Source organism: Neomonachus schauinslandi, chromosome 1 (genome assembly GCF_002201575.2).
Source record: "Neomonachus schauinslandi chromosome 1, ASM220157v2, whole genome shotgun sequence".
Taxonomy (NCBI): Eukaryota; Metazoa; Chordata; class Mammalia; order Carnivora; family Phocidae; genus Neomonachus; species Neomonachus schauinslandi.
This window is the reverse complement of record NC_058403.1, coordinates 188,439,769-188,465,833: the sequence shown is the minus strand read 5'-3', so window position 1 is coordinate 188,465,833 and position 26,065 is coordinate 188,439,769. Positions and strand designations below refer to the sequence as shown.

At 40.2% G+C, this 26,065-nt stretch overlaps 1 protein-coding gene across 2 annotated transcripts in view; it reads right to left on the bottom strand.

The window, feature by feature from the left end:
• Positions 1 to 5,619: 5,619 nt before the first annotated feature.
• CFAP20DC (CFAP20 domain containing) overlaps positions 5,620 to 26,065 on the bottom strand; it is a 267,426-nt gene continuing 246,980 nt past the window's right edge. For both annotated transcript variants that reach the window (XM_021695068.1, XM_021695069.1), the window contains 2 exons: positions 15,464 to 15,558; positions 5,620 to 5,732 (listed from right to left, as the gene is read on the bottom strand). In XM_021695068.1, coding sequence (XP_021550743.1) covers positions 5,620 to 5,732; positions 15,464 to 15,558 — 208 coding nt within the window. The remainder of the gene's footprint in view (positions 5,733 to 15,463; positions 15,559 to 26,065) is intronic.

The following is a 26,065-nucleotide window of genomic DNA, read 5'->3' as shown; positions in this document are numbered from 1 at the left end:
AAGATATTCTGCTTACTAGAATCAGTCTGCAATAAGATGCTATCAATTTCTTTGACCAGCTAAAAGGTTTTAAAGGAAAAGGAAAGCTCTTTTCAATTGACTTGGCTAAAAGGTTTGTAAGTTTCCAGGGGTTGAAATGAATGAAGCACATTTGCGTATTATAGGAAAACAGAGAGTGGAATTTTGATTGATTTTCTTTAATTAAGAATCTTGCGTTTAGGAAGCTGCAAAGCAAAACTGGAGATGATTTTAATCCCATCTCATGATTTATTTATGGATTATTAAAACTCCATCATTAATAAAAATTATATTTCAGAATGGCAAATTATCAGAAATAAACAAAGAGTGATTTCCCCTCCTGGACTTCCTAAGCCAAATATGCCTAGATGATTGGGCTTATCTCAATTATTAAGGTCCCAGGGGCACCCTCCCTCCCACCACCTTGCCTTTGGAAATATCCTTTACAGCAAATTAGAGATAATTTCCCCTGATCTACAGATTGAAATATCGGCAATACTTATTACTATTAGGAGTGAGTTTATATGCTTACATCTTGCCAGGTTCAGCACCAACATTGACAATGATAAGTTGGGCTGATGAAAACTGATCAATACTATTTCCCACACTTCACTTCTGTAATGCTCCCCAGGGTTATAGGTGATTAACTACAGAAGAATATGTCATCAGTAAAAATTAGTGTTATCTGTGGCCTGTGTTTATTGGTTATTTAATTCTTTTAAGTTAAATTATTTTGACTTAATGTGATTTTGAATTATATTAAAACCACCCAAACCAGAACCAAAATATTCGTTAAGATATAAAGCTCCAATATTCATGATGAATGAACTTTAGCTTAGATTTATCCTTTGTCGTAAGTTAACTGTATTACCTGCGGTTATAAGTTTGTATAATTTAAAACATGAGAAAGAAAATTTCTTCATCTTAGGTGACCGAAGTTTCTGGCTTAAGGAAAGTTTAGGCATCAGCATATCTTGTTTTAGATGAAAGGTGGGTCTGATGAATAATCCTATAGTGTGGTCAGGGATCTGTGAAATATCCGGGCAAAACAAAACAAAAAGCAAAAAACCCACAGCCATCACCAAACAACACATACACACTCTCCCAACCAACCCCCCAACTTGGGAAGACACATTTCTGGGAGTTGTGGTGGAGGTCAGGGCTCGCAGATCTGGAGAGGTGGAAGATGATCTTCTGCAGCATTTCTCAAAGGAGGTTCTGGGGGGGGATAAACCCCTTGAGATGTTCTATTGCAAAAGGGTTCTAAGGACAAGGAAATTTGAGAAATGCTATATATTCCCCTCCTTCTTAGACATTCCCTCTGCATGTTAATTTATTAAAGCCATTGATAACTTTTCCAGTTAAGACAAATGACCATTTCTGCTTCTCCAGTATTAATCCAACATGGTTTGACCATGGGCTTCTTCCCCAAGCCCATAAAGTTTATTAACCTTGAATGGCACTTGTTTTTTGAAACACACTTTGGGAATGCTGATCCTTGAGGTATAAAGGCTGACAACGGAGGGAAGAAAGAATCTGCACAGAGCAAAAGAGAAGGAACCAGAGAGCGCAAACTTCTGGCAGGGCCCTCGTGTCCTCAGGCAACCACTGTATAGTGTCTGTGATGTCCACCTGACTCTGTCATTTGAATCCTCACCTTAATTCCCTCAGGGTGGGAACAGAGCTGGGTTGGAAGTGAGGAGTCATGGATTCCATTCTCCCTTCTGCAACTGAGTGCCTTTGGACAATTAACTTCCTAATCTGAATCTCGCTTTTCTCCATTATAAAATCTGAGTTTAAAAAAATAATCTTGATTGGCCTTTCTAGGACCAATTAGATGATTCTACCTCAACTATTATAATGGGAGGAAAAGAGAAGATAGGATTTGCTTGAATTCTCTTCATGACCAACTTCTCTGGAGTGCAAAAGGAATGATGAATGAAACAGAAATCCTGTAATACAACCTTATGTGGATAGGTGATTTCTAGTCCTCATTATTCTGGCCATTGTGTTTGAAGATTGAGAGTCATGGGGGCAACCTGGATGAAAGCTGGTTTTAGTACTGTACTTGCTGTCATTCAAGTCTTTTTCTCCCCTCAGACAGTCCAGAAACTTTCAGCCGCTAGATCTTTAATTAAAGCCAAAGGGCAACTTTAAAATTAGTTCTTTTAATTAATTGTCCTTCAGGTTGTACAATCTGTGATTGCACTATTCTTGGTTATTAAATACAGTTTGCACTTCAAAAAAAAATCAAGATGTGGTTGAAACGACTGATTTAAATGAAGCTAATCTAAAAATATGGAGAAACACAATAGGACAAATTATTATGCAAAAGTGTCTATGTTTTTTGCATATGCCAGTATTTTCCTTTAATATAAAATTAAATTACATTAATTGGAGAGAGAAGTTATAATCGCCAGGGAAGCTAAATCATTGATCTGATGCCACGTATTAGCTGACTGTTGTTTTTCCATAATTCTCATTACCTGGCTTCTGTAGCTAAATAATAATTTAGAGACTGAAGACTTAAAGTCACTTGCAAGTTGCATCCCAAAGTATATGAAACAAAATGAGTGACTCCCAAAACTGATACCAGATTATCTTAAGATGTATTTTCATAGTGGATCAAACTATTTTTTCAGGATCCATCTGTAATAATCAGTTTCAGATATGATATTCAGTATACATTTGATTAGAAAGGTAGAAATCAAGTTCTTGAAAGTGGAAACTAATCCACTCTTCCCCTCTGATACATCTGCCATCAAGCAAATCTTCTGCCCTCTCATCATGTTGGATTCTGATCTCTAGCAGTGGTTCTCAAGCACTATGGCACATTAGAATTGCCAGGGGAGGTTTTAAAAATTTCCAGTGCCCAGATTGCACTTGAGACTAATTAAATCAGACTCTTTGGGGGTGCAACCCAGGCACCAATATGTTTATAAACTTCTCAGGAGATTCTAATATGCAGCAAAATTTGATGACCAGTGAAGCAGTATCACCCAATGAATTTCCAAGTTAACTGGCTATACAATTTTGGTTTAAAATTAGCAGTGTGAAACACCTGTTTTTATTTTTCAACACTTCTGTAGAAATTGCCTCAACATAGGGGCACCTGGGTGCTCAGTAGGTTAAGCACCTGACTCTTGATTTTGGCTCAGGTCATGATCTCAGGGTTGTGGGATCTAGCCCCACATCAGGCTCCACGCTCAGCAGGGAGTCTGCTTGAGATTCTCTTCCTCTCTCTCTCCCTATACCCCTCCCTGCTCATGCACGTGCTCTCTCTCTCTCTCAAATAAATAAATAAATCTTAAAAAAAAAAAAGGAAATAGTCTCAACAGGAATGAAGCTACTCCTTAAAAAAAAAAAGACAAATAAAATGTAAAAAGTGGATAAGAGCTTGTAGTAGATGCCTTTGGTGTCTACTTGTTTCATGAGAAACTCCTTAATTGTGTTCCTTTCCCATCCACACCAGAGGGTTCTGGTGGTCACTGGACAAAAGTGGCCAACCGGAATACACATCTGGGATTTTTGAATTGAAATTCAGAATTTATATTTCTTTGTGGTTGGATGTATGGGCTGTGGAATGGCTGACTGTTCTGGCAGGTGGACTGGGTAGCTGAGAATTATGGGGAGAGATAATTTGTTTTGCAAACAAATCAGAGGTGAGTGGCAGAGACAATGCTCCTAAGACTCCAAAAGTAGACATCCGTTGTTTTTGCTTGGTTGGCATCCCTCCCCATTTTGTTAACAGTGCCTTATTCTTCAGGGACTATCTTGCTCCCATTCCATGTGGTCCTGGGGATAACTGACAAATCAAGCCTATCAGCCTTTGCTCCTTGAGCAGAGACTCAAGGCAGAAAAAGGGGGCACCATCATTTTGGTGACCACTGTTGGGAGAAACTGTTAGTTTCTGCTATAGGATCCCTGGAGCTGTCTGTATTCCTGTGCCTCCTGGGGTCAAATTGTTCAACAAACCTTTCAATTCTGAGATCAAGTGTGTCTGCTGCTTGCGATTTAAGAATCCCAGCACAGTGTTCTAGGTCCTAGCTCAAATTCACATGGAGGTTTGTAGCATTCTGTTTTGGGGCTCATGAGGCACTCTTGTATCCTCAAGTATTTTTAGCTCATGGTGTTTTTGATATTTATAACTACACATCTTAACTAGAACAGACCTTTAGTTGACTCCCCTATTTATGTGGATGGCCCTGAGACTGACTAAAGCAAGTTCCAGTCTCTCCAGGTCCTACTCCAATCTTCAAGGTCATAGCCAAGATAGCCCAACTATTTTATCATTCTGTATGCTTTCTGAAAACCTCAGTTATTTATTTGCATTTTGTAAGTATGAAAATCTTGGGGAAAAATTCCTAACAAAGGTATACTTCGTGAACAATAGGATTAAAAGCTTATCAAATAGAAACATGGTTCTAAATAATGTATGATCCTTTGAACAGGAGCCCAAATCACTTCCTGAAAAAAGAGCTCTTATTTCCTCTATCAAGCAACATTAAATGAAATTATAGTACTGCCATTAAATCCAATTGTACACCAGTAATTTTTCATTTCCAATGGTACTCTTCTTTATTAAAAAATCTTTATTAAATAACAAAATATTCCAGCTAATATAAGTACTTCCTTGAGCTCAATATTAATATACTTGGCACACAATTCAAGGCTGTCTCCTCAAACTCAGGAAGTGCATGATTTTTTCCTTGTGATGCAACAAGCAGAATTATAGTGAGCCTCCTCTGTTTCTCCAGGCCTAGTCACAGAAATGGTGAGGTGTGTGGGGCGTTCAAATGGGTGACTTCTTAAATCTGGATCCATGGAGCTAGAGTTGGATCATATTATTAGAATTTAGAGATAATTGGTAAAAAAAAAAAAAAGCAAAACCCAAAACCAAAAAAGCACAGCACAGTGCTAAGCAGCTTAAGTGATTAACAATGTTTTGATCTTTGGCAAACTCTGGATGAACCCTTATGAAATGGAACAGTGGGGCAAGTGCTAAAAAAATGGGATAATAAAGTCTGACCAGTTCACAGTGTTTCCTTTTCTAAGAGTCTAAGGAAGGGTAAATATTATCTTGGAATATTCTGGTAAGGAATGCAAGCAAGGCAACTAAAAGGAGGCAGTTTAAAAGGTATTCCTTTGACCATTATACTTTATTTTTAATACAAATAGGTAATAAAATAAAAGGTACCCAGGTATCTTTGAAACAAGAATACATTTTCTGTATATCAAGCCATCATTTACAGATTAACACTGCAAAACATTTGAATTAATAACTCTTAATTTGCTTCCGTAAGATTATAGGCAATAAAAAATGATATGTAGGATGAGAACTAACCAAGAAGAAACCAATTCAAAAGTCCTAAAATCTTGTCTCTGTATTAATTCCTTCACTGCCAAAAAAATCACATGCATCTACAAAGAGAAGGTAGGTATCCTTAACATCATACGTTATTTACAAAACAACTTCATTTCTTTCAGTTACTCTGGATACTGCGGGCCTGCCCCATACACGCACTGTGGGGCCAACGTCACGGTCAGCTTGGCTTGCCTGCTCCCCCTGGGCGTGGCCATTCTAGGCCCTGGAGGGACGCCTCACACCAGCTCGTAGTATTTCCCCGTCTGGGGATCAAAGTAGCAGTTCAGACACGGGTCATACAGCAGAGTCAGCACCTCCTCGTCCTCTTCCACACTTGGGTCTTCTTCACCTGTGAGGAGGAGAACCACAGACACGTTAGCCGCCTGCCCGCCCGGAACTGCTGATTGCCGGGGGAGAAGGGCAAGGAGACAGGCACCTCTAACCCTCCTGGGAGATGCACCTTGTGCGGGAGGAATATCAAGGCCAGAATGGAGGAGCACAGCAGACGTGCGGACTCTGTGCACACAGCGTAAGACAGGGCCGGCTTCGCTCTGAAGGACAAGAAAAGCTGAGTTTGGAGGCCAGGCAGGGAGGGAGAGAAGAAAGGGACAGGGCCAAGGGACTCATGGGATCAAGGATATGAGAGGGATTCAAGACTTGGGGGCGACAGTTCCAGACTCGGTTGTGGGCCAGAGCTGTATGAATGCACCCTAAAAGTGCTACCAAGTAAGCCTGAATTAAAATGATAATGCTGTTTAGGAACACAAGACACATGAAGCATAGAACACATACAGAAAACGGTCAGGTGATGGGTAATTTTATTAATGGTAGGAAGGTCTGTCACATTTGCTAGTAACATGGACGTGGCTTCATGTTTGTCTCTTGTGACAACTGTTTAGATGGTTTGGAGGAACTCCTGCTGCCTAAGTTATTAGCAGGTTTGGTTGGTTTCCAACCCATGGCATGGACTGGAAAAAAAAAAAAAGACTGTTTTCGTAAGATCTTCCCTGAGCACCTTATACATGCCCAGTGCTATGCTAAGTACTTGTGCACTTGGTGCCATCACCAGCAAGTGAGTGACTTGTGACTACTTCTGAAAACCATGTGATAGGAGTCCAGAAGCTAGGAGGGTAAGACCTCCCTGAGCTGGAGAGGATCAGAGCAGGCTCAGGGAGGAGGGGCAGGCTCAGGGAGGAGGGGTGATTAGGAGAACACTCCTCTCTCTTCCTTAGCACAGGCTACTAAGGACCAGAGAAAACCCAGTCTCTGGGGCTGTGAGCTCACCAGGGTTACTTTGAGAAAGGCTCAGGTGTGGGCTTGGGGCAGGGCTGACATGTAACAGAGGCTCAGTCAATACTGAATGTTTCTGGAAAGGGTGAATACATGACTGTGAAAGCCAAGTCTATGGTTATAAGTGTCACTGCCTAGAGTGCGGGAAGGTGGTGGGACTCCATCTTTTCCAGCCAAAATCAGACTGAGCTGGTGCATGGACGGTGTCAGGACAGTGACAAAACCGAGTTAAGTCCCAGGGGGCGGGGCCAAGATGGTAAAGTCGGGGGTTGAGATTCTACCACAGGCATGTCTCTGACCCTCCAAAGACCCATAACATGATCGCCCCTGCACCAGGCACTGAGTCGGGTGCTGGGGATGAGATGGTCGACGAAGCAGGCGCTGTTCTCAAGGAGTGTGCAGTGACGGGCAAAACCCAAGAGTGGCTGACTCTCTTACGGGCAGCACACAGCACCGGCAGTCCTTAAAAAGTTGAACTAACCGGAGGACTAGGTGCCTCTGCCTTGCTGGCTAACATCTCAACTGGCGGAGCCCTGGGTGGTTTAGAAAGCACTTCGTGCGCAGTAGCTCGCTTGACCCTCCTGTGAAATCGACAGGGATTATGGTGCCCGTTTGACAGACGAGGGAAGCAGGGTCTGTTAACCGGCTCACCTGAGGTCACTCTGTTGAGTCAGAGGCAGAGTCAGGGAGGAACCTGGGTTTCCAGACTCTCAGTTCCGTGTTCTTTCTACCGTATTGGCGCCTTGCTTTCATTAAGAAGGTGGTGGAAAACGTTCAGTTGGGAGCTATTATATTATGGGAATTTAAACATGGAAGAGGGTAAAAAATTGTAAAGGTGTCCTTCATTTGAAAACTCAGGTTTGGAAACAAAAGAAATTTCATTTCTCATACTTCAAAAATCACAAAGATGAGAGGGTCCATGTGGGAGGGCAGAGGCAAAATCCAGGCTTATTAGCTCCAGAAAAGACAAAGCTTGAGGTTACAGCAGCCCTTCTGGCCTCAAGTACATCAAGGGTGATAAATGAGAGAGAAGTTAAGAAGATTCTGTGGGGTTCCAGGAGGAAGCAAGAGGATCAACGAAGGAAAGTTATGAGGAGACAGATTTTGGCTCAGCACAAGGAAGAATTTTCTAAACAGTAGAGCGGACCAGGAAATGGGGGGGGTGGACCCTGGGGAGGGTGAAGCAAGGACTGGGGCAATCACTTGTGTGAGATTTTATTGTGCACAGGGCAGGACCAGATCCAATGATCCCTGCAGTGTCTTTGATGAGTTTCTGTGACTCTTGGCTGCAGTGGCTTATGTCCTTGAAGTATGACAGGACTTTGCTAATGGCCACGTTAATGGTGGTAGCTGACCTGAGCACCCCGCACAGTTTCTAATTAAGAATAGGAAATCAGAGAAAGCAAGCTGCCTTTCCTTTACTTTCTATTGTTACCTCAAGAGTGGTCCTCAGGGTCCACCTTCTTCCTTTAAGTAGGAGAGGTTGGGAATGCTTTTCAAGTGACTGTTTCTCATGGAAGATGACCCCCTTTTAGGTCACTTCTGCACCTCAAAGGGAGGGTGTGCATGTCCTTTACCTTCACATATTCAATCCATCATCCCTTTCTTATTTAGGCTTCTTCAGAGAACAGAACCAATAAGTAACTTATGTGTACCTGCTACGTGAAGATGTCTATTAAATCTGTACCATGTCTAGGTGTGGATGTGACATTCACACACAAAACAAAAGCAGCTAGTAAAGATTAATGAGGGGGGATGGAAGAGGCAACTGCAGAGTGGCCAAGAGAGCCCTGGGCCCTAGGATCTGGCAGACAGGACAGAGAGGAGCTTGGCCGCTGCCTACCCAAATGACCTTCAGGCAGTTACGGTTTATTTTGCCGCACTGGACCCTCATTTCCTTATTTACCAAATGAGAATAACAAAGCCTGTTTCATAGGGTTTTGTGGAAGATGAAACCGGACCCTGGATAATATGCATAGCACAGTGCACATAGCAGTTGTTCAACAAATGATCGTTACTGTTACTATTAAGGATAATGACAATCTTGAAATAAATCATGAACTACAGGCTCTAAATTGCTTAGTCACTCAGAACAGAAACACTGATAAAGCTTAGAGTCCTAAGATAAGGCTTCATAGAGACGGGCAGCATGACACTGAGACAGTGGAGTCAGAGAGACCTGGGTCCAAATCCCATTCTACCACTTCGTATAGCTGTGGGACATTGGGAAAATTCAGCACTCTGAGCCTTAGTCTTCTCATGTGAGGATAGTAATACTACCTGTGATAGTACCTATGAGAACTAAGTAAGATACTTAGTAACACTCCACACACACAGTGAATACTCAATAAATGTTGTTGATATAATTGTCATCATGAAAAATGGAAGATACCTGAGTTAGACACAAAAGGGCTATGTCCACTTATACCTTATTCCCCATCCCAAAACTATACCTGTTTGATTTTTCACTACCAAGAGAAAAAAAAAAATAGTGGATTTGAATGAAATACAAAGACCCCCAACTAGTGTCATAAAGGACATTATCATGAATTCATCTTTAAGTAAAAAGAGTTCTTAAACCAAAAATCACATATTTTTCAAAAAGTAAAATGTATTTTTCCATCAGGTGTAATGTTAAAACCATGTATCACAGAGGTAAATGATTACAAGTCAACCTATCTCAGGGGTCTGCTGTCTGATGCTTCATTTTTACTCCATCCACACAGTGGGGGAAATTCTGACCTCTGGCATGTAAGTTACATGCCGTATAACTGCTTAGCGCACTCGGTGCTGGTACTTTCCAAAAAGATAAAATTTTAAGCCGGCGCTATTAAGTTAGGAAACTCAATACATATTACGACCAGTCAGGAATCTTTCTAGATGAAAATAACAGTTGTAATGGGCCATGGGTCTTTATCACCCAACTGCAAAGGGATCGAGGTGGAGCCAATTCATTAGTAGGGGTTTTGCTACATAATGCATAAAAACTGAAGCAGTAACTGCTATATAAATGCATTCGTTCCAATACATATCACTATAAAACGGGAACCTCATGCATTATAACCATGGGACCAAAGCAGGTTTTGTGGTTTTTAGTACTAAAGCTTTAAATGGATGAATTTTAAAACTCTACCAACAATGACACTCGTATAAAAATTGGGTGACATTATGTATAATTTTACATTGAAGTAAGTGCTTTAAACTTGCATAAAAGGTTTTGTTTTCATTATAACTCAATTTTCAAAGCCTCCAATTTACATCATTTTAGGCCATTGTAATCCCTACGTAATGAAATTATAATATCATTAAGCAATTACCACTATGATGTCAAGCAATGGGAAATGTTTTGAAAGGTAATTATTGTGCAAGGGTATGGGGTAATTTTCAATTATATTCTTGGATGGAACAGAGTTTGTTTTTCCCCAAAATGCTAAATTGCTCTATTTAAAGACTGGCTACAGAAACTCTAAAAGGACAAATTAACAAATAAAACCATTCTCTGCTACCAGACTAAGAGCATCTGGACAGGGGTCCAAATTACATTTTTATTCTTCTCCACATAATAAAGTCATTTCCAGTGAAATAAAATTGCCTTTCAGATAATAATCTGTTTACAAACTTCCAGCTTCATCCACTCTGAAATTGGTTAACAGCAATAATAGAAGAAAAACCAACAGAGCCGGACCAAATGCAGCAATATTAGTTGCCCTCCCCTCTGTTAGATCAGTTCAGGCAAACAATTCCTTCAGTTCACCTTTTGAAAGTCCATTAATATAAATGCTTAATTATCTATATTTATTGCATTTTAACCATAGATAATAGAAAACCTATATGCGCGGGCTAAGTCCTCAAGCTTGAAAACAAATGATGTGGCACCACTTTATCAGATTTAAAATCTCTGAATCAAGACGCTGCACTTGATTTTCGATTTTCTGACGCTGCCATCCAGAATTTTTTTTAAAAAGTTAATGCGTTTTCTCTCTCATAGATCTTGAGAACTGATTGACTGTATTTTTATGTGCATACTAATACACTATTGTTTAAACAATTCAATGGTGAGGGATCACCATTCCAAACAGTCAGCCTCAGGATCAATAAAGATGACATTTTAGATAAGATTCTGCTGAGCACCAGGTGCTTGCAAACTCTTCCACCAATGCCTCTCACAGTAGGGCAAAATTAATTTGCACTAAAACCCGAGAAAGTCTACTGTAAACTGCTGAATTTTGGTTTTCAGCAAATACGTGTCCTGGGATGGGAGAAAGATAAATGACCAAGCATGGGATAAAAAGGATGAAAAAGATACTTTCTTCTATTAGAAAACCATATTGTTTCTCGGACGGCAAATAACATGCCATGATTATAGTTCAGGTTTCATTTGGGAAATAAGTACATCAACTCTTTTGCAAAAACCAGTGGCTATATTTTACTTGGAAAATGCCACTGAAGACAACATGTTGAAGGATTTGGAAGATTAACTGGGAATTAGTGCAATTTCATTCTTTCCAGGTAGTCTCTACTTACAAATGTGCAGTGATTCAAATGTGTGCTTGTATATCAAATCATCAGTTAAACTTACACAGTGTTACATCTTAAACTTACACAATGTTACATTTTAATTTTATCTCAATAAAGCTGGGAAACAAACTTACGAAACAATTTGCACTAAAGAGATGCCTTCCTTCTAGGAGTACTAGAAGTAAGCCCGGAAGTAGAGAAGTAAACACGTTGCCGATGCCTGAGGCTCTCTCTCTTACTCCAGAACCATCCCCACCTACTTATTACCCAGATGCACCCCAGCAAGGTTCTTAGTCCAGGGTGTGATTTCAGCTTCCCTTGCTGGAATTGGGATGCGTTTTCCCCTAGCTATGATGTTGCCACCTCGCCTGAAATCAGGCCATTGAGACATTATGGGTTTCAGAGCTCAATAGTCTGGTTAAGGACTTCCCTGGTGTGTAACAAAATGCATTCAGAGTCATAAACTGCACATTTCCAAGTGCAACGTTGCCACCTTGAACTCTTGCTTTAGACTTTTAGACTCTAATAGACTTTCCTTCGAAGCAGCTTCTCCCAACGTCCTCCTTTTTCTCTACAAAGTAATGCTCCTCTCCTTTGTTCTCCAGGTTTGCCCATGCTTTGCTGCAGCTTGCATGTCCCAAATTGCCATTCTTCTGCTATTCCTCAATAAACTCTTTTTGCTGGTAAAATAACCCGCTCTTTTGTTGTTGAGGTTAACACATGCACTTACTTTCGTATGGCCTGGGGCAAGTTTTCTAGAACTAGGCATTGGTCAGGCCATCTTTCCCTGCTGTTCAACTGCAGTTATGCCTCTAGCTCTGCAGATGCATCTTGACCTCTCCACCTCAGCTGCAGCTGTGGGGGTTCAGCACGTTACTTCCTGGCTCTAAGCCCCAGTGTCCATGTGCAAAAGGCAGGGAACAGCAGTATCTATACTTCAGGAGGCTATTATGAGAAGTAAAGGGTACTTGCAGGTGGGGGTCACAGGAAGGTGAAATAAATATTAGCTATTATTATTTTTATCCTAGAAGTCTAAAGATGGGAAGCCCTCCTTCCCTGTGAAGCCTTCAAAACCACCTTCACAGGTTCTGCAGAAAGGCACTGATAGGGAGGAAGCCTGGGTCCTACTCCTAGCTGGGGCTCTGATCAGGCATTTGACCTTAAGCAAGGTCAAGTTGAGGGTGTTGTACTGCATCACTGTTCTTAGCTGGTTCATCAGAGCCCCAAGGCAGGGTTCTGAGACCCTAACTTCCCCTTTAGCCAGAACAGTTCTGCTTTTATCTCTTTTATATGTTGGAATTTCATATGAAATTCATTTGAAAGAAAAGTTTTCACTGCTTATAAATATAGTTTAAGAACCACTGCCCAAGGTGACCTATCACTGTTTTAGTTGTGAAAATGCTAGGGTCTAGGTTCAATGCTCTCATTGTCAAATTTTAGAAATATACCTAATATACTAAAATACTGGAATGGGGGAAAACTGAAAGTAAAATGAATTACTCATTTTTTTTCAAGGATGGTATAAAAAAATGGCCTTTTGAAGAACATTTCTCTCCCTCTTTTTCCCCTTTCTCCCTTCCTGTCTTCCCTCTAACAAAAATTTAGAGAGTAGCTAATAACCTATAGAAATTGCATGGGGTACTTGGGATCCAGGAGTGAGCACACTGATAAAGTCTCTGCTTTTAAAAACTCACAGGCTAGGGCGCCTGGGTGGCTCAGTTGGTTAAGCGACTGCCTTCGGCTCAGGTCATGATCCTGGAGTCCCTGGATCGAGTCCCACATCAGGCTCCCTGCTCGGCAGGGAGTCTGCTTCTCCCTCTGACCCTCCCCCCTCTCATGTGCTCTCTCTCATTCTCTCTCAAATAAATAAATAAAATTAAAAAAAAAAAACCTCACAGGCTACGTAGGAAAGAAGACATTAAACAAGCAAACAAATCACGAATGACAAACTGTGAAAAGGGCATGAAGAAAATGTACAAGGCGAAGGGAGATGGACCTACTTAGATAAGATTGTCTAGAAAGGCCTTTGAGAAGGTAGGTGACAAGCAAATACCCAGGCCTGGCAGCTCGGCAATCCAGGGATCCTGTCTCTCAGTCAGGCCCTTGCTCCCTCAGATTTGGTCAGCACAGCAACTTTGCCCCTGAGTCCCTCACTCCCATGGAGAAAATGCTGCCACTTGTCATTCCTGACAAGCATGGATGGGCAGGGGAGGCAGGTCCAGTGCTGAAACAGGGGACTAGAGGTCTGCTCTTTTTTTCCCCCCCTTAAAGAACTTAGGTACTTAGCCCTTGAGATGTTTCAATTTGTTTTTTTTTCTGTAGATCAGGAACTCTGAAGAGAAAAATAAAATTTCAATTCCTGATTTTATATATATTAGTTTTAGAGTAGGTAATTTAGGTACTTGGTTCAAAATCGAAAAAGTATAAAAACAGTGGATGGGCTCTGGGCCGGGCTGTTTGGATTCCCTTCCCAGCTCTGCTGAGGACTGGTGGTGTGACCCTGGGCAAGGCATTCAAGAACTTTATACCTCAGTTTTCTCAGCTGTAAAGACTAACAATTACACACGCACACAAACAGTACCTTCCTTGTGGTGTTGCCATGACAGCTGATGTTAGGACTTAGCACGGTGTCCGGCATATCTCCCTAAATTCCTGGTATCGTGGGACAGAAGCCCAGGAAGAGGCCCGGACTGCCTGCAACCACGTCTCCCTCTTGCTTCTGGTGATACAAACTGGATACTTGAACCCATCATTTTTCTTTGACCAACAATTTATAAGAACACTACCTTGGCATATTGATATGTTTTCTACAACTAAGCCAATGACATGTAAAGAGTCACCAAATAGGAAACACTAATTTTTGATAATACTAATTAGCTACAAACCACTCGAGCAGATCAGAAAAGGGGAAAGGGACAGCTGATAGAAACCGAGGCTGACAGGCAGGAAGGGCGCCAGATCTGGTTAACATCGGCCAGAACATTTCTACAATCTTCTGAATTTAATTTGTTAATTTGCCCTCGATGGAAGTTCTGTTTACCTTCAACATAACTGAGCTCCTGCTGTCAAAACCTCACTTGGCAATGGTGACTTGAAGCCATTCTTTTCCAGCTAATTCTCACTAATATATATCTTGGGTGCCTTTGCTCAAGGACCACGCTCTCTGTTTCTCTGGTTTATTTGAGACACTTAACATAACATATTATTTGTTCCCTCACAGCAAGGTCTCCTCCTGACAGCCAAGATTCTATTTTTCTGTCATAAGTAATTATAAATGTACACCTCTAAAAAGATTCCCAATTTGAGGGGCATAATCTATTTCAGACAGTAAATCATGGAGACATCTCCATCCCTTGGGCGGCAAAAATGTACAGCTCAGATGTATGAGCTCTCACTCTGAATTTTCCATACCTGAAAAAAAATGGGATGCTCCACTTTCTCCTTGGGGCAGTTAGTGGGGGAAAAACCTGGCACCTTTGTTGGAGCAATTTATATTGGCTCCAGTTCCTGTATTATTATTTTTTTAACTTCAGATAGCATGCTTCCCTCTTCAGAATCCCAACTCAAAAAGCCGTCTCAGGGAGTCTCACTCTGAGGTTATTTGTCACTCCAATTATGCACTTTAGACTCTCCTCTACCCCTTCCATTCCAATCCCTCTGTTTCAACCAAAGGCTTCTTTTCCCTTCCTCCTCTATGCACTCCTGACAATCACGTTCCCTGCTCACAACCAAAACCTGATGGTTCCTTTCTATGACTCTCCCCAACAAAGGGATGCAGGCAAATTTTCATTCCTTCTTCCTTCCCATTCCTCCATCGCTAACACTACTTGCTATAACTCTGTACCAGCCTTATCTTTAAAGACAAGTATCCCTGTATGAATGAAAACATGTATCTAGTGATCTAGGAGTATCAGGTCTGCTTTATAATAATATGAACAGCTAGTGCTTTGTGCACAGCATACCTTATTGAATCTTCATGAAAAACTTTCAGGTGGACACTATCTATTATCAGTCTTACTTTACAAATGTGGTAACCAAAAGTCCTAAAGGCCACACAGCAGGAATTGGTAGACCCGGAATCCAGATGAAGGTCAATTTGATACCAAAGGACTTATCATCCTATAAAATGAGGCACAGGGTATCTCATTTTGGGGGTGTGAGCCTAAATGATCAGCATTTAATAAAAACGGTGGCATCTCAAAGCGACTGATTTTCTCTATTTGTAGTTAATGATTTTTATTTTTTTATGCATAACATTTTCCATAGTCTCACCTTGAGCACTCAAGCTTCCAGAAGAATCCAGATGCTGGTCTGTTGGCTGTTGACTGGGAGGAATAATTGGTGGGCTCAACATATTTAACCAGTCCCTAAAAAGACAAGAAGAAAGTAAATAAACAACAGGTCTGCAATTTCATATATAAATTTTACCTTTCCCTTGGATTTTTCATTTCCCGGGGCTTCCACAAAGAAACATTTTTCCCCCCTCCTTCATATTTCAGAAGGACAGAATGTTCAGAGGTTAATATTCAGTTCTATAAATGGATTAACATAATGTCAATCACTGAACTAACTAGTGGTTCCACAAATACATTAACTAGATTAAAGATGACTACTCCTCTCGAAAGTTTCTTATTGTGGCTATTAAAGTGTACACAGATCCTCTCCTATAAGAAAATTATTTCAGTAACTCAGAAGGAGTGCAGCAGAGACAAAGCTTCTTACGATCTTTGGGTAAGGACGCCTAGCAAAGTCACATGTCACCTCCATGACAACATTCCAGATGTGGTCTGAAACAGAAGCTGGTCTTGGAGCGGTCAGGGACCAGCCACAATGGCGGGGTCAGCAGGCACTCACTCAGGTCTTCAGAGCATCAGAGGGCAAAAGAAGGTAGAGTGAGGGGAGCCGAGCACCCAAGTTACCCATTCCTTCAGTTCTCCTATTAAGAACGGGGGCAAAACTACTGCTACATTCCCTGTTCTCTGCCTCGTTTCCCAAGTTCTTTACTCCCTTCCTCCTCCGTTCTTTTCTGGTCTTCCCGGTCCCTCTAGGAGGTACCTGCATGGGTGTGATGCAAGAGGGTGACATCCAGAGGGCACGAGTCACTGTGTGTTCTACTTCAAGCCTTTCTTGTCTCTCAACTTGTTAGTGAGCTTCTTCAGGGGAAGGGAGCAGGAAGGGAGAGTGAAGGCTCTTCCAACATGAACTCTCTTGCTTGCCTTGATATTAGCATCTGTTTCATTTACCTTATTATTCTCAACAGGAGCATGTTCTCATGACTAAACAACTTCTTTCTAGATTTCTGTACTTCTGTCTTTATCTACAGTGGGAGCCAGTCCCAGCAGTTCGCCCCGTCAATCCCGGCACCATGTTTCCCCATGCAAAAGCTTGGCCACACCGCTTACATCATAAGCCTCTTCAATAAAGAGGAGATGATGACAGTACCTCAGAGTTTTGTTGTTAGGACTAAATGAAAAAAAAAAAAGGGTGAAAAACATTTGGCATGGATCTGGGTACAGAGTCGCATTCAGTAGATTTCAGCTATGACCACCATCGTCTTCATTATTGGTGAAAATCATAGTGTGGCTTTCCCTACAGTGATAAACCAAGAGAGCAGGAATTGGATTTTGTTGGAATTAAACCAGTCAAGGAGGGAAGAATGGTTACAAGTCTCTGTAGCAGAGGTTTTCCATGAAAGTCGTTCACTCTTCCTGCAAAAAAAAGTATCTCAACTTAAAAATTACCTAATTCTTATTCGTGATATTTTAAGACACTTTCAGTTACTCCTCATCTTAGCTATCACTATGGCTAGTGAAATAAGCAAGGTGAACGTGCTGTATAATTGAATTTCATAACAACACATTAAGGACATCAGAAAGGAATTGTTGCAGACTTCCAAGCTAATGGGGCATTTTCTGGTAAGCGCCTTTCATTTAGTACATTTCATTACTGTAGACCCAAATCCCCACATTATAGAAAATTACAAGGTCACATACAAATTACCAGCCCTGGTGACCTCGTTACTCAGCAAGAGTGCTGAAGAGCAATGAGGAACACCAGCAACAGAAATAATAATGTTATCATATGATGACATCCCCTGTGACAAATCAGAAACTCTAAACACTGGCAGGAGGAGCTCCTACTCAAGGTCCATGGACATGGGGGTTGTGTGACTGTTATAAAAGGTAAGGTATTCACTTCTTAGGCCAATGACTTGATTGATTAATGTTTTTCCTTCTCTGTAGTAGCTATGAAAAGTGCAGAGTTCTTCCTTTTGTGATTTTTTTGGTTGTTTAAAATAATTTCAGATTTATAGCTTTTCTGTAAGAAAGGTACGAGAGTACTTCTTCTTTGCAAGAAGAGTACAAAGAACTCCTACATATCCTTCATCCAGATTCCCCAACTTAGACACTTTATCACATTTGCTATCTATTATCTATCTATCTATCTAGCTAGCTAGCTAGCTAGCTAGCTATCATCATTTCTCTAAATGGGATTGGTAAACTATGGCCTGTGGGCAAAGTCTGGCTCAATGCCTGCTTTTGCACAGCCTGCAAATCGAGAATGATTTTTACATTTTTAAGTGGGTGAAAAAATTAAAATAATAATGTTTCATGACATATGATAATTTTATAAAATTCAAATGTCAGTGTCTATAAATAAATTTTATTGGAATAAAGTCATGTTCACTCGTTATGTATTGTCTATGGCTGTTTTTGTGCTACAATGACAGAATTAAGTATTTGTTATTTGGCCCTTTACAGAAAAATGTTTGATGATCCCTGGTCTAAAACTGTGGGCTCATTTCTTCAATACTAATACAATACCACAGATTCATTCTCATCTCTCCTCTTTCCATATTTGTAACTGCTTTTGACAGTAAGGAAACTGGCTCCCATTATCCTCAATAAATTTACTTATTTTCTGAACTATAGAATGTGTCAAAAGTAGTTTCAGAACTGTTAAGCAAACAAAACAAAACAAAACAACCAGCAGAAAACCCCAAACCTACTCTCTAGAGTTCTGTTCATGATTCTTTTTATTCCTTTGTTAAAATAGTATAAAATAGTAAAATAGTATGGTCTAAATTTACTTGGGTTAGTTCCTCTCCTTCCTCTTCAGTTGGTTGTATTATTTGTTTAAAATGTAGTTGGAGTCATCCACTTCTGTTTTTTTCTACATTAACTATTTATTTTTATTATTTTTGTTGTTGAGTATATAAATGTTAACAGTTCAAAAGTCAAAATACACAGAGAGTCATATTCAGGTAAGAGTCACATTTCCCCCATGTCTCCCAGTCTGTTTCCATCCCCTTATCACTTCCATGCCATCCCTACCAGCCCTCTATAGGAAATCAATTTCATTCTGGTATCTCCTATGTTTCTTTTTGCAAAAAGTAAGCAGATATGTGTCTAATGCAAAAGGTACCATATTATAATGACTCTTGAACTTTCATCTTTCAACTTAAAATATAACCTGGAAATCATTCACCCCCCAGTTAATAGAGAGCATTTCATTCCTCTTTTTTTTTTTTTTTTGAGAGCATTTCATTCTTTTTCATGGCTGCGTAGTACTCCACGTGTGGCTATGCTATCATGTATTTCCCCACTCTCTCATGTTTGAGCATGTTTTCAATATTTTGCAATTACTGCAATTAATGCTGCAGTGAATAACCTTGAGCTACTGATTTTTGTATACTTGGAGATATATCTTCAAGGTAAATTCCTAGAAGTGGAATTTCTGGGACAAAAGGTAAATAGATACTTGGTTTTAGATACTGACAAATTCCCTTCTCAAGGGCTGTGCCATCTGCATTCCCACCAGCCATGCGGGTCAGTGCTGGTTTCTCCACAGCCATGTCATAAGAGTATGTTGTCAAGTTTTTAATGTTTTCCAATCTGAGAGATAAAAGCTGGTATCTTAAGGTAGTTCTGATTTGCATTTGTTCTCAACATGAGCATTATGAATGGAGTCGACTGTCTTTTCAAGTGCATAGAGCTATTATGTAATATGTAGGTATATGCATATATGCATTTTATTTCTCTACTTTTTGTGTGTATTCATGTCTTTGCTCCTTCTTCTATCAGGTTTTTTGTCTTTTCCCTTCCCTTTGTCATGTGTCTTTGCTTAGACTGTTTTTTTTTTGCCATGGAAAAGTTTAAAAAATTTTTTCTGTAATCAAACTCCTTTCTTTTATTGCCTCTGTACTTTGAGTTATAGTACATGGTGTGAGTTTATTCTGGTGTAAGGTGAATCTAATTTTATCTTTTAAAAATGACTACAGAGTTCTCTTGACAGTGATATTATTTTAACTTAAGACTCAGAAGATTTTATACAATTAAGAAATTTTGATCAAAGCCATGTGTTTGTTTGGCTTTTTACTAAGTATGCATTTATAAAGTGTATTTTGAAAAAAAAAGGGTTCTTTGTTAACTATAAAATATGGAAAATATTGGGCTAAACACAGTCAACCGGGACTTTTTCTTGCAGGACGTTTGAGAGCTTTTAACACACTGTGAATCTCCCAAGAGGAGGACAGCCCGCATGCATGCATCTAGAACGGTCACATTTTTGGGGATCATAAGCTCATAGACCACACCTTGAGAAATGCTGCTTCAGGTTATACTACTTTCCCATCCTGGTGGCATTGTTTTTTGTTTGTTTTGTTTTTATTTACTTTGTATATGTTTAACAATTTCATCTTCTCCAGAGCATTTTTTGGTGCCTTGTTGATAAGCACAGGTGCATAGACTAGCACCTGTATCTTATATGCTGACATTTTCATATGTGATATTTAATATGAATTGACTCGACCCTTGATCAACTTCTTTAAACCCCATGCTGTCCTAACTCAGGAAGCAGCAAACATCTAAGGAAGTGGGAGTTTAGCTGAGGCACACTCACAGCATGCGAGCCCCGGCTAGAGTTCTGAACGTCTCCCTGGTCTGCTCTTACCTCAGCTGCTGTGCTCTGGAATCTGTTCTTGCTCTTTGTTCAACCATTTTCATACTTGTCTTATCTTTTGCACTTGACACTCCGGTTCCTTTCCTCAGCTCTGATTATAACCCTTTTCTCCCAAGGACTGACTCTATCTACCTGTTATGAAAGCCTCTAACTCCTTTGGTGGATGAACAACACCCTTTTCAGTCAGGCCTGCTCTCTGAGCATGTTCAGGTACTGCTGTGTCCTCCCCTTTCCTCTTGTGGACTCAGGCAGGCCTCCCACCCCTGCCTCTCGTCTTGAAACTAGAGAAAGGACCTCCAGGCACACCTATGCATGCTGAGTACTGTCACCAGAAGATATGTTTTATTTAAGAGTCAAGGCAATGGATTCACATTAAATACCACATATAAAAATATAGAGCAGATGAAGAATAAATACCATCTTGTGAATTTTCACAATGGTCAGATTTATCTAATATTAAAATCTTGGCCAAAATAAGGATACCTCATGTTTTCCTCCCACTTGCATGCTAGATTTTTTTGAAGTGAGGCACTGAGCATTAACTGAATCAGGTATTTTTACAACTGAGGAGGATGTCCTCAGTGAAGATAGACTATGGTTTCAGCTCCTTCATTTAAAAGCACAATTTTGTTTACAAGAAGAATTTTACACACATTTATTTCATTAATGTGTTTCCTCTAAGTACATTATGTGTGTACATACATATAAACCTATACACAAATACATGACATGAGGCCAACAGTTAGCTTAATCATCTCTCTACATACTCAGTAACCGTTTACTGAACTCCTGTGTGTCAGGTCCCGGGGAATCAAAGAGCTCACAGTCTGATGGAAGAAGCATTCTAGGCAGCAGAAAATGAATTAAAACATGGTTTGTACACAAAGGCTGCTGTGGGTCGATCAGATCACCTGCTTGTTCCCTTCAGAGACCTCCCTTGTAATGAAATTATCTACAATCTTGTATATACTGAAGTATTTATTTGGGGGGGGGGATAATTATTTGAGAAATCAAAAAAGATGTATGAAATCTAAAGAAATTATTCATCTAATTCTCATTTACAGCCCTGAGCTACCTGCTATCCTAAAGCTCTGGGTTAGAGGAGCCAGCCAGTCAAATCTGGGTATATGAGATCTTATATTTGGAATTTAGCAATATGCAGCAATTTCTATCCAATACTTAATGATACTTAGCATTTGGTGCCGGTGTGCATTTCTTAGTCACTGAGAGAAATGTGGGTTTTAAAAGTCTTGTATAGCCAGGGACAGAATAGGGAGAGGCTTGGGAAACATCTTACTCTGGGGGGGATTTCACAGATTCGTCTTAAAAGCTGATGAATACTGTTTTCCCAGAAAAACATACATAAATACTAAGTTTTACTTCCAATTTCAGGAGGTCTGAGATCACCTAAAGCCCACTCATGGACTTTTGGACTCCCAAATTAGGCACATGTACACCTTGGAATACCGTGGAGGTGCTGTTTTGAGCAGTGTAAATTCCATGGTTGGCAAAGTTTTTTTGTGAAGAGCCAGACAGAAAATACATTGGGCTTTACAAGCCATGAGGTCTCTATTGCAACTATTCAACTCTGCTGTTGTAGTGTAGTAAGCACACATAAACAATAAGTAAACGTACGGGCATGGCTGTATTACAATAAAATCTTACCAAAAATTCTCGCAATGAACAGGATTTGGCCCACAGGCTGTAGCTGAACGACCTCCATCTTGGAGGAAGGGATTGTGAAGTGAAACATTCTGAGGGCTTTTATGAAAATTCCTGTCAATTTTCCTCCTAAATGTGTTTTGAATCCACCTTTTTCACCAACTCTACTTCTACCACCAAAGCCCAACGATTACCTTGCCTCATGTTATCTGTAGCAAAAACGCTTGATGGATCCCCTCATCGCCATTCATTCTGGCTTCACTTCTCTGCTGTCCACACTGTAGCCAAAATTCCAATCTGATTATGTCAACCTCTTGTTTAAAACCCTTCAGTATCATTGGGAAGATACTGTACTTCAGAGTAAAACCAGAATCTTTATGCTGGCCTTTGAGGCTTTGCATAAACTAATCTTTATGTATTTTTCCAACCTTGTCTTGCATTATTCTCCCTCTCACTAAGTTCCAGCCATGCTGGTCTTCTCTCAATTTCTGGAATATGCCATGCTTCCAACTATCATGGGGCCTTTGCCCAGGCTGTGCCCCCTTGTGTAGAGTACATTCTCCTCCCCTGTTTCTACTCTTCCTTGGCCTGGTAACTAATCCCAACTGTGATGGTGTTTGGAAGCGAGGCTTTGGGAAGTGCTTAGGCCATGAGGGCAGAGTCCTCATAAATGAGATTAGTGCCCTTATGAAAGTGAACCCAGAGAACTCCCTTGGCCTTTCTGTCATGCGAGGACAGAGTGAGAATACGGCTGTCTATGAACCAAGAAGACAAGCTGTGACCAGATTATAAACTCCATCAGGCAGGCAATCATGTCTGTTTTCTTCACCTTGGGCCTGACGCATAATAGATGCTCAACAAATGTTTGTTGAATGATTATACTGGAATTAAAATTTTAAAAAATGTTGAATGAATGAATGAATAAATACTTGTAGGAAGGCAGGCCAGGGCTATAAGAGAAATACCTAGAGGTGAGAGTGAAAAGATTGAGAAATGGATGAATTCTTGAGAAAGATCTGGTAGAGAGGAGGTCAGGAGAACATGCTCTGAGAGCAGTGGGAGCAATAGCAGAGGCCAGGAAAGGCAGCTAGTTCAAAACAATATGGGAATTATTCTTCCCAGATATTTCTTCTCCTCCCCTCCTAAAAGTGCTCAGGGGATGTTTACATTATGGTGGGATATGGCATAGGATTGCATTTCTTCCATAGCAAAAGTTGGGAAACACACTGCATAAAGAAGCACTGTATTTTCATTTCACATCAAGCTATGTTATTTGGAGACATGCAACAAACACTCACACAAAAGGGAAATCATACTCTTTCTTCTTCTGGCCTCTACAAAATCATCTCTCCTGCCCATACCTTTGTCAGAAAATCCATAAAATGGAGAGGACCCAGCTCCCTCCAAGTGCTCAATGCTCCAACAAATCACAGAAATCATTGATTCCTCTTACTCTACCAAATATACTTTATATGTTCTCTGTAGAGCTGAATATCTTTCCTGTTTGGCAGTGTTTTCCCTCAGGCTAAAAAAAATATTAATGACATAGCATCTTGGGACCATTTTACAGACACTGACTTATTAGATATGGCAGATAATTCAACTCTGGAGACACAAATCCAAGCATCAGCCATCAAATTCAACTACAACGTGTGAACTGTAATAGCCCATTTCCTTGAGACAGCATGGAGAGAGGCTGGACCCTTCCTTGTCTTCTCTGCACTGTTACCAGCATAGCTACTTTATGATATCACATTGAATAGATGTTTACTGAGCCACTGCAGGGTCAGACTTGATGCCGGGCACCAAGGAGTAAGACATGATTCTGCCCTTGAGGAATTCAGTCTCCTGGAGACAGACTGTTTGTTAGATCAACATTTAGAAGAAGGTGAAATAAGTATTTGTAGATAAAGTTAAGCCCAGGGAACCTTTTACAGTTAGGAGAAGGTTTTAGGCAGGGGTTTCAGCAAAAGTGATGAAAGGGTTGTTCCTGGAGGATGAGAACGAAGGAGCAAGACAGAGAAAAGATAGAAGGATATTCTAGAAGAAACAGCATGCACTACAGCAGAAAGGCCTGGGGAGCCAGGAGCACTCCTCGCAGTGTGAAATGATGGGCACTGGGCATATGTATGTGTTAGATGACGGGAGTGTTGTCAATTGCTAAAGAAGGCAGGGGTTTTAGGTGGCACACTAAAAAGTTTTTACTTCATTCTGAAGGCCCTGAGGATCTTTTGAAGGATGTTAAGCTATAAGAATCTTGGATTTGCCTTTTAGAAAGTCGCAGTAGCAGTTGTGTGGAGAATGGATTGGTGGGGAATAAAAAGGGGGCTAGAAAGATGAGTTAGGATTTCGTTGCTGTATAATCTAGGCAAGAACTAATGGTATTATTTTGGAAATTTAGTACATGTGGGTATGAAAATACACTCTGTGAGGAACACAGAGCCTTCCCTTTGACAAAACTGATTTCCCATTGTATCAAAATAAGGTCCTACTGTACAGAAGTCTCCTAAGAAGACATCTTGTTTTTGTCATTCTATGAGAGTGAAGGCTCTAGAAATGGCAGTTTTCCTCAAGTATCTTACACTCTAATTAGGACTATTTTAGATTCTTTCTGTGTGTCCCATATATTATCTAAGTAAAATTCAAATAGTTATTGAAGGTCCATGTGTCCAATGCTGTGCTGGGTATGTAAGGATACTGGATAAAAATAAGACATGGTCCTAGAAAAGTAGGCAAAGATATGAATGGGCAGGTCAGAAGAAAAGACATATAAATATACCCACCCCTCAATATGGAAAGATGTTGGCCATGTATATAGTTGTAGAAATGCAAATTAAAACAATGAGATACCACTGACACATAGCAGCTTGGCAAATGTTCTGAAGTTTCATGAAACTCAGTTTGAGCTGGTAGGAATGTAAACTGGTGGACAATTTGGTAATATCTATCAAAGTTACCTTTCAACCAAATAATATTACTGCTAGGAATTTATTGTAAACATATACTTGCCCAAGCTCACAAAGATATGTGCATGAGGATGTATATTACAGCACTGTTTACAGTAACAAAAAGCTAGAAACCACCTATATGTCCATCAGCAGAGAACTGGCTAAATAAATTACAGTACATTCAAACAATGAAATAACGTCTGGCAGTTAATGAAGAATGTGTTCATCTATATGTGCAAATTCAGAAAGATGTCCAAACTCTACTCAGTAAAAACCAAAAAAGCAAGTATAGGAATAGTAGAAAGTCTTATCCCATTTATGTTTAAAAAATATATAAATAAAATATGTATTTCCTTATAATATGCACAGGAAATTTCAGAAGGATGCCCAAGAAACTGTTAACCATCAGCATACCTGGGAGCAGAAATGTGGGTTTGGGGGTGGGAGGAGTAAGATCTGCTTCTCACTTTCTATCTTTCTGCTCTGGTTGAATTTTTTTCTACTTTCCTTTTCAAAGGCAGATTCTCTCTCTTCAGGAGCTTTCAACTTGATGACATCTATAAGAAAACTTCTCTGAAACACAGCGTCAAAGTATCTTTTAAAAAGTGTTTTAAGTGATGAATGATTACTGGAAACAGGAGTCTAGATTGGTCCCTCGACCAATAGGGGAGGAGAGAGGAAAACAGTGCCTTCCTCATGCCAACATGTACCATCTGAGCTGATCCTAGCAACCTTCCCCATTGGAAATACCAACTTCAATGATGAAAGCAGAACATTTTGGGTCTTTACAAATGTTGGTAATGTTCCTGGAAATTGTCAAGTTTTCATTTGCATAAACAACAGCTGCTTTATCTAATGCTATAACTTATCCTTTACCTTTCACTGGAGGGGAATCATTTCGGGGTAAAAATTCTCAAGAAAGTCAGTTTATCTCCTCAAAACAGAAAAAACTAATCAAGCATTGTCTGATTAATTAGGGACACTTGAAAAAATGCTATCAAGGCCTACAGCTGTAATCAATTTAATCAACATGCAGAGAGGCAATCTGGTTTCCTTGATTAACAAAGCTGAATGTTAAACAGAGAAGTGTGACACTGTAGTGCTATTAGCTAAGGCTACAAACTGAGCATTTTCCCTAAATGTTCAAAGTCAGGTCAGGATAAAGTAAAAACTCTCTTATGATGAGGACCATGGGCATGAACATTGCAATTCTTCCCCTTGATATTTCCATGCCGGAAGAACAAGTTTCATCTAAGGAGTAGAAATGGGTAGTAACTTCAGAACGCTTCAAGGAAGACACACA